Here is a 9,104-nt window from a genome sequence, read left to right on the forward strand (position 1 = left end):
TAAAGCGATATCTTCAAGAACTTGGAATCAAGCAGAAAGAGTACAAGGTACATTGTGACAGTCAAAGTGCTCTCGACTTAAGCAAGAACTCCATGTACCATTCCCGTACAAAGCATATTGATATTCGATATCATTGGATACGTGAAGTTATGGATCGACAACTGTTGAGACTAGTTAAGATTCATACGAAGGAGAATCCAGCAGATATGTTGACAAAAGTGGTAACTCGAGAAAAGTTAGAGCTATGCAGAGACATAGCTGGAATGCTTGTTTTGGATATGGCTGGAGGGGGAGAATTGAAGAACTCAAATTGGAAATCTCCAGCCACCATCTAGAAGGTCCACTTCTTCAACGGTAGGTGCAGCTATTGTTGATTCTCCAATGGCTGTCATCTTCCATTCACACCCATTAACATGTGCAGAATATCCTCTATAAATAGAGGCTTCAGCTCGTTGTTCAATGTATCTCATTCCCAGTTGAGGAATCCTAATCCCAAGTAGAGGAGAGCCTTGAGAGTGCTGTGAGGATCTGAGAGTTTTTATTTCTTTCTGTAAATTAAATCTATGAATTGAATAGATTGATTTTTCTCTCAAATTAGTTTGATCTTTGATAGTTTAATTCCCAACACACAGTGGAGCTTGTGCAGCAATATTAAACGATATGATGGGATGTGAAGGAGAAGCGGCGGGTTGTGTTTGTGGTGGCAGGCTAGGATTGTTAAAATTTAAGTGGAGCTGGAGCTGATGGCTCTGATGCTATGAAGAGCTTGAAAGAAACTATATTCATAAATACATGAGTTGAAGGAGTATACGAATGCATAATACACTTCTAGAATTCTAAAATAGTTAACTATCGTCTATCCTAAATGAAAATATTACAAGAATATACTGTAAATATTCTAATTCATCTAACTATTCTGAATGAGAAGATTAGGATGATATGACAAGATTCAGCAAATATTGAAATAAGATATGCTAGCCTAATATATCCCAAGTGACCAATAATGAGCAATTTTTTACAAGTGCAAAAATAAAAAATTGATCCAACTAGCATATCTTGTCGGTTCAATATCTCCTGATCAATACCTTTAAAATATCTGCAGTTCTGTTTAGATCAAGGGTTGCATCCTTGGCCTCGCGGATCAGCTTGATAAATTTCTTTGTCATCAAGTCTGCCACATGATAGTCTCTGTTTTCAGTTACTAAACACTTGGTTACTATGCAGCTTTATTTTAAAAATATAATCCCTTATTTTAGATATTCATTAATTACAGTTTATAGTATCTTACTACGTCGAGGCTCACCTAAAGAGCTACCATACCTACAGCAGGAACCCAGATTTAAGTTGTCTAGTGACTTTGCCAAAAGGAGCAGTCAACGACAAACTCAATTTCATTTGAGACATGGTCAATCAAACAAGTATAAATGATCAAAATTTCAGAATCAATTAACGTAACTTTACCAAACTTGTTTTCCTGGATAATAGTTTTGGCTTGTTTAACAGAATTATCTTTAATTTTCTACTTCCACCTGCCGCCAGAGCGAGCTCCTTTTAGCGGTGAAGAATTATTTACTTCTGCCGTGTTATGAACTTGGGATGGCCATCTTCATTAATCTTGACTGCAACACTTCCAAAGTCATTTAACTGGTTGAAGATAAATAGAAATATTCAAAAACACATGTTTTACTGGTTCAAAGAAGCAAATAATACATGAATAGCCCATTCGACTGATTATTTTTAGAATGACAAATACGGGGTAAACCTACACTGACAAGTGCACAAAAACTGTAAAAAACTTCGAGACAGGCGTAGAAAATTCTTTACTGAATTCTGGTTAAAGCTTCAGTGAAACATGAATCTTTTTATCATTCTTAGTAATAGAACTTATATCAAATAGATTTGATACTTAAACCGCTGAAAATCGAAGTGGTCTAAAATTGATTAAATTAACCAGCACGATTTTACAAAAAAATTGTTCACTCCCTTTAGACCGCATTTTTTGTTTGTTCGATTCTAGCATTTATATATTTTTTACTTTTTAAGGATGATGAGTAATTTGATTTGAGATTCTAGTTTTGAAAATAAATATTGATAAAGTCTATCAAAGCTTCATGCTTAATAAAAAAAAATGTCGATGCGGATTAGCTCAACAAAAAACAAAACAAAATCATCAACCCCCCGCCCAAGCATATAAATTTTCATTTTCTTTAATAAAAATGCTTCATGGAAGGCAATTTTATTCTTAGAATGCATAAAATCACACTATTTCAAATTTTTGAATGAGTTAATCTCAACATCTTTCTCATACTTCCTTTATAAAATGGAAGAAATAAATCTATAGATGGAGCAGACATAACCACGCCAACTAGCCAAACGGGATAATGTCGCGTACTTGTAATGTTGACAATACCTATATGTTTATCTTTTTGAAATCGATCTATTAGATTTTTGAAATTGAGCTTTAGTGGTAGTATATCTTTGAATATATAGTAATTTTAGTTATTTTCTATCGATAGCGTAGTCGATAGATGTGACAATACAAATGTGAGTGCTATATTATAAGTATCATGTCGATATTACATTTGCTTCACGTCGACAAAATGATCAATATTAAAAATTAAATAATAAAAATGACATATTAAAACGAAATATAACCACATATATTATCAAGTTCGGAATAAAAACAAATAAATATATGATTTATGGTACGGAACCTACATGTGACATTAAGACCGCGTTATTAAATTTTATTATTTGTTAATTGATTAATAATTTAGTAATTTATCCCATTGTAAAATGAATGTACTACTCAATAAATTATTTATGTGCAATATGTTACAAAAATTATGCTAAATTTGGTATATAAAAGAAATAACATGGAATAACTTAAATAAGTCTAGACTGCGGGTGCTGGATGAATGAATGTTGTGAAATTAAAGATTTAGGTGGTTGTGACAAAATGGATGCAACTGGTGAAAATATTAAACAAGCATAGCTTTATATTTATTAGTAGATCTTTTTGGATGTGGTCTCACGGATCTATATCTATGAAATGTATCGATCATGTCTATTTTTAGAATGAAATGTAATATTTTTGACATAAAAAGTAAAAAAATTTATGGATCGGATCAGATAAAAGATATTTACATAGTATATTATAATGTAGAGTTTTTATTTAAAAAAAAAGACTCGATGGAGACGAGAGCGCACCAGTTCCACGCCCTTGATGTTATGGTTAAGAATAGGATCATAAAAACATATATATCGATCTCCTTAATAGAGTAAATACTTATATAATAGGTTGAGTGGTTAAGGTTGCTGGCCAAAAGCACTTTTCCACACGATTCTAAACGCTACAAAATAAAATGGATAAGGTGCAATTTCATGTGATACTCTATTTTTATCACGTTACTTTATATATATGTTGTCCGAAATAATGAATGATTTATGTTTACGATACGACATATATTAATTATATTCTTGAATAATCGATATTCTTCGAGATTTTTAAAATACCATTTGCTTAATTAAAATTTATATTATTATAAAATTAAGTAAGGTGAGTAATTAAATTAATATTGATTGTAAGTCAAAAGACAAATACTGATTGGGGCATCATTTCAGCAAGCCAGGCAACTCACTTTTTATTTGAGAAAATGAAAAAGAGGACGAACAAGAGAATAACTCCAAGTGATGCCTACAAAAGCTACAAACAAGGCATGTTACGTTGGATATATAAGCCCATATTGTAAATCAACAATTATATATAATATAATCCACCTGTCACCATTAATTATCGATCAAATTAAATGTCGATAAAATGAATATAATCACTTCGTCGTCGAGATGTTTGTTCGGATTATAATCGATTGAATCACGGTCTCTCTTATCCTTAAAATTGTTAAAATACTAAATTGGTGGACAAGAGTATAAAGCTTGAGGTCAAACATAATAGCAAGTGGATGTATATAAATACGATCACGTACTAGTCTTCATTGGAAGCATATAGGGGAGAGGGTTTGTGAAAGTTTTAGAGCTTGAAAGTGATAGGACATCAAGTCTAGTCTTTGTCCAATATGTGTAAAACTTCAAGTTTTTGGCTTTAAACAAAGTTAAGCATGCAAGCTCTGTGTAAGAAGTCGAATCTGAACATAAAGTACAAATAGTTAACATAGCTTATATTGTTAGTCTATTTATTTAGTGAATTAAAGATCTCAAAACCAATTATTTGTGATTTCAAATATATATCAAATTTTATCGTATAAATTATTGATTGCTCGGAATAGCTTTAATCATACTGAAAACACAGAATATGTAAAACATCTTAGATCAGGAAAATATTATTCGATTAATGTGTAAATAAATACATGCATCACATAGCAGCAATATAATGATTAAAATAATAAATTCCATATATACAAGTAGTTAATTTAGTGAATGCATGCTGGAAAAAGGAAGCCATTGAAACCCCTTAAGATCCGATCCCCACACAACTCAACATGATCTTATTCCTCTCTTGGATCCCTTCCCCACTAAAAGGAAAACCAACCAAATATTTTAACATTTAACACCACACCCTCTTGTTTTAATTAGCCTGTGTAGCTCAGCTCCTCCATGAAAAAGAGAGCCAATTCTTCACCATCTCCACTTCTCCTCCAATCCCTCTAACTTCTTTTCATGGCGCTCCTCGCTATCCTACCCGACCCGGAAGCCAAAACCCATCCTCCGGCCGCAAACCTCAAGCGCAAGAAAAAGCACCAGAAAACGAAGCACCCAGCCTCGGTCTCGTCTTGGGACCAGATCAAGAGCTTGCTCACTTGCAAGCAGATCGAGGAATCCCAAATTCATCATCCGGTTTACGCCTCCTGCAGCTCCATCTGTACGTTCCGTGACGTCACCAGGGTGGTGCACCGCTCCGACATCTCCCCAGATAGCACTTCTTTGGGCCAGGAGACCAGGCTTCTCAGCAAAAAACGCAGCCCTGGATCTTCGTCGACGACTCGGTCGGTTAGATCCGGCTATGGAGCTGGCGCGTACACGGGAAGGGGGATGCAGCTTAGAAGGCTCTCGGGTTGTTACGAGTGCCACGCAATTGTTGATCCAAGCATGTACGCTGAATTCTGTTTAATTTCATATTATTTATATATATATACACACACATCAAACGCAACAAAAGTTACTGGAGCTAAATGTATCAATTTATTTTCGTTAAATGTTTTTGGAGCGCAGGTATCCATTGCCGAGAACGAGGATCTGCGCTTGCTCTGAATGTGGTGAGGTGTTTCCGAAAGTTGAGAACTTGGAGCATCACCAGGCAATCAGGCATGCAGGTGATATTTTATTTTTTCTTCCCTCGATTATCGATCAATCTCATTTTAAAAGAACAACTCAAGATTAAGAAGTTCTTTAATTTGTCTCCTGTTATTATTTACTATCATTACAAATTTTAGCTACTAATGGCTCTTTTCCACTAAATTTTGAATCCCCGATGGGGGTAATCAATCCAATCCTATCGGTCTTGCATGATGACTAAGATCGTGGAAAATGGCAGTATATAGACAATGCTAATGTGATCTTTTCAAAAGACTATATTATATATTATTATTTCAAAATCTGGAAATCGACCTTCCTCCTTGGGGCTCCGCGCACTGAGAAAACGCTCTAGCAACGAGTAAGGGGATAATGTCCACTACAAAAAAAAAAAAGGGTTTAGCGACAACCAAAACCGTCGCTAAAACCGTCGCTAAAAGGTTTAAGCGACGGTTCTAGTGACGGTTTGGAAAACCGTAACAGGAGGCCTCGTCGCTATTTTTCAGCGACGGTTTCTCAAAAACCGTCGCTCTGAGCGACGGTTTTTCTTAACAAGACCGTCGCTAATATAGCGACGGGGTAAATTAAACCGTCGCTAATATAGCGACGGTATAAATTAGACCGTCGCTAATAATAAGCGACGGTTATTTAAAACCGTCGCTGACTGAAAGCGACGGTTTCTAAAACACCGTCGCTACACTAAGCGACGGTGTTTGGAAACTCGTCGCTATATTAAGCGACGGTGTTTGGAAACCCGTCGCTATATTAAGCGACGGTTTATCGGAATACCGTCGCTATATAAAGTGAAGGTTTTTTAAAGAACCGTAGCTTAATTAAGCTAGGTTTTCCGTTAAAAAAATTAAAAAGCATCAAAAAATAGTAAGCAAAATTTCATAAATACATACACCATAAATATTAAATTTTCGATAAAAAAAAACTTTAAAAATCTTACTTGCGCGAAATATGCAGATCCACGTAACGTTGAAAGATTACACCGACGAGCAAATCTACGAAATTAATACAAAAAAATGTTAGTACAAGTAAAAAAAAACAGAAAATACGAAAAAATTTATAGAGTCTCGTTAAAAGAAAAAAATCCGAATAGGCGAAATCGCTGTAAGGTGTTCGCGAACTTCGGTATATAAAAGAATTATAGCGACGGTAGTCGAAAAACTTGTCGCCATTAGCGACAGTTTTTGAGAAACCGTCGCCGATCTAGATCGGCGACGGTTAGTAAACCTGTCGCTATTGGCGACGGTTTAGAAATTCAGTCGCGAAAGGCGACGGATTATGTAAACCGTCGCAATATAATGCGACAGTTTTTCATTATACGGTCGCACATGGCGACGGGTATTTTAACCGTCGCACAAAATGGCGACGGTGTCATGAAACCGTTGCTAATATAGCGACTGTTGTTGTAGAACTGTCGCTATAAGAGCGACGGTTTTAGATAAACCGTCGCTTAGTTTAGTAGACGACGGGTTTATGAATAACCGTCGCTATTATAGCGTCGGTGTTTAATAACCGTCGTTCAATGAGCGACGGTATATCAGAACCTGTCGCTAATATAGCGACGGTTTTTTAAAAACCGTCGCTACGCTTTGAAAGCGACGGTTTATAAAAAACCGTCGCAACAAAAGCGACGGTTTACTAAAAACCGTCGCTATAGTGGCAACGGTTTATTAAAAACCGTCGCTATTCTCCCCGTTTTTTTGTAGTGGTCGGTAATCCAAAGGGTAGGTCTCTAGAATGTCTCACGAATTTGTATATGTGAGACGAGTCAACCCTACCGATATTCACAATAAAAGTAATATTCTTAGCATAAAAAATAGTACTTTTTCATGGATAACTCAAATAAGATATTCATCTTACAAAATACGATCCGTGAGACTGTCTCACACAAGTTTTTGCCCAGTCCAAAAGGAATGAAAAGTGGGTGATTTGAAGTGTATTTCTGAAGCTCCCATAAATCTTTGCCTGTGTTTTTAAGCAATTTTTTGCGCTATGGACCACCACTTGATAATGATATCAATAAATTTTACAGCTTTCAATTAAAAGCACCACACATTACCACGTGGCGCATCGCCCCACTCTGACAGGAATAAGACTTTTTCTATTCTATTATTTTATCCAAATCTTTTTTAAAACACAGTAGAAGGAATGATTAAAATAGCTGGTTGGACAAATATCGAATTTTAGTTGGTGGTTTAATTTAATTTTGCAGTATCTGAGCTCGGCCCAGAGGATTCAAGCAACAATATAGTTGAAATCATTTTCAAATCAAGCTGGCTTAAAAAGGACAGCCCAATCTGCAAGATCGAACGGATACTAAAGGTCCACAACACCCAGCGCACGATCCAACGCTTCGAAGACTACAGAGACGCGGTGAAGGCACGCGCCAACTCCACCGCCAAGAGAAACGCCAGGTGCGCCGCCGACGGCAACGAGCTGCTGAGATTCCACTGCGCCACGCTCACGTGCTCCCTCGGTGCGCGTGGATCATCCAGCTTGTGCGCCTCTGTTCCCGGATGCGGAGTTTGTACAATTATCCGACATGGATTCCAGGGAAGCAAGATTAGCGGGGTTCGCACGACAGCCAGCAGCGGTAGGGCTCACGACAGTATCAGCGTCTTGGCCACTCGCCGCGCCATGCTGGTATGCCGCGTGATTGCTGGAAGGGTGAAGCGCGTGGGCGACGAAGCGGCGGCGGGGGAGGAGGAGGACGGTGCTGCGGCGCCGGTGGCTGGCTCGTTCGATTCGGTGACTAGCTTTACCGGAATATACTCAAATCTGGAGGATTTATATGTGTTTAATTCAAGGGCAATCCTGCCTTGCTTTGTTGTGATCTATAAAGCGCTCGAATGTTAAGACAAATGGTGGTGATTAATGATTATAAATACAACATAATTTAAAGTTACCTCGTTGTATGTTATTCATTTATCTTTTCCATATAAAATTTTTTTATTTTGTTCGGAGGAAGAAACCTTTAAAATTCTTGTTTAATTTATTTATTAGATGCATGCATGGTTATGATTGTAATTTGTTTTATGTGATGTGTGTATGAGTGTATATTTTGGTTGTTTTCACAGATCATATTCAATAAGGAATTGATGACTTTGCATAGTTCACTGTATTATACGAAAGACACACATCATCATCTTCTTTTCATTATTGTTATATACTATACAAGGGATCGGAAATACCGAAATAATTGGAAAATTTTATTATGGATGAGGAATTGATGACTTTGCATAGTTCACTGAAAATTTTATTATGGATGAGGAATTGATGACTTTGCATAGTTCACTGTGATAGAAGCTCTTTTTTCTTTTCTATGATGTATTTATATTGATTATTATTGTAGTGCACATATCCACATTAAAACAATTCTAACATGCAATTATAATCAGAGTAATCGAAACAAGCGGAAATCATAAAACCAACGAAATATAACATAACCCAACTATTTTTGACGGTTTCTGCAGTAGTGCCGTACTGTCTTAATTCTGCTCTTGAGTTCTACAGAAATCTCTCACGCGGTGTCGGTGATGAAAAATCAAAGAAATTCAAGAAAGTTTTTTTTTTTTTTTTTTTTTTTTTTTTTTTTTTTTTTTNGGTAGAGTCTACGAGTTCAGTCCCAAAATCATCAACATTCTCTACCATACTAATGCTGATACAGAAGAAGGCATCCAACCGGATATTCATAAAGTTACTTCAATATTAACCGTGAGTTTGATCAACCAATTTTCTGCACACATGTTTTAGTTCTATTTTCCATGGCACTCAAGGTACCT

At 36.3% G+C, this 9,104-nt stretch overlaps 1 protein-coding gene across 1 annotated transcript; it reads left to right on the top strand.

Moving 5' to 3' along the window:
- Window positions 1–4,422: 4,422 nt before the first annotated feature.
- Window positions 4,423–8,214, top strand: LOC140971560 (uncharacterized). Its single transcript, XM_073433878.1, has 3 exons — window positions 4,423–5,108; window positions 5,230–5,330; window positions 7,535–8,214. Exons 1-3 carry the CDS (start codon window positions 4,678–4,680, stop codon window positions 8,176–8,178), a joined length of 1,176 nt encoding a protein of 391 aa, XP_073289979.1. The 5' UTR covers window positions 4,423–4,677; the 3' UTR covers window positions 8,179–8,214.
- Window positions 8,215–9,104: the final 890 nt, after the last annotated feature.

Source organism: Primulina huaijiensis, chromosome 2 (assembly GCF_012295235.1).
Source record: "Primulina huaijiensis isolate GDHJ02 chromosome 2, ASM1229523v2, whole genome shotgun sequence".
NCBI lineage: Eukaryota > Viridiplantae > Streptophyta > Magnoliopsida > Lamiales > Gesneriaceae > Primulina > Primulina huaijiensis.

Coding starts and splice junctions, on each gene's coding strand:
- LOC140971560 (XM_073433878.1), top strand. CDS start 4,678: ATGGCGCTCCTCGCTATCCTACCCGACCCGGAAGCCAAAACCCATCCT. Junction 5,109..5,229: donor GCAATTGTTGATCCAAGCAT/GTACGCTGAATT, acceptor TTTGGAGCGCAG/GTATCCATTGCCGAGAACGA. Junction 5,331..7,534: donor CCAGGCAATCAGGCATGCAG/GTGATATTTTAT, acceptor TTAATTTTGCAG/TATCTGAGCTCGGCCCAGAG.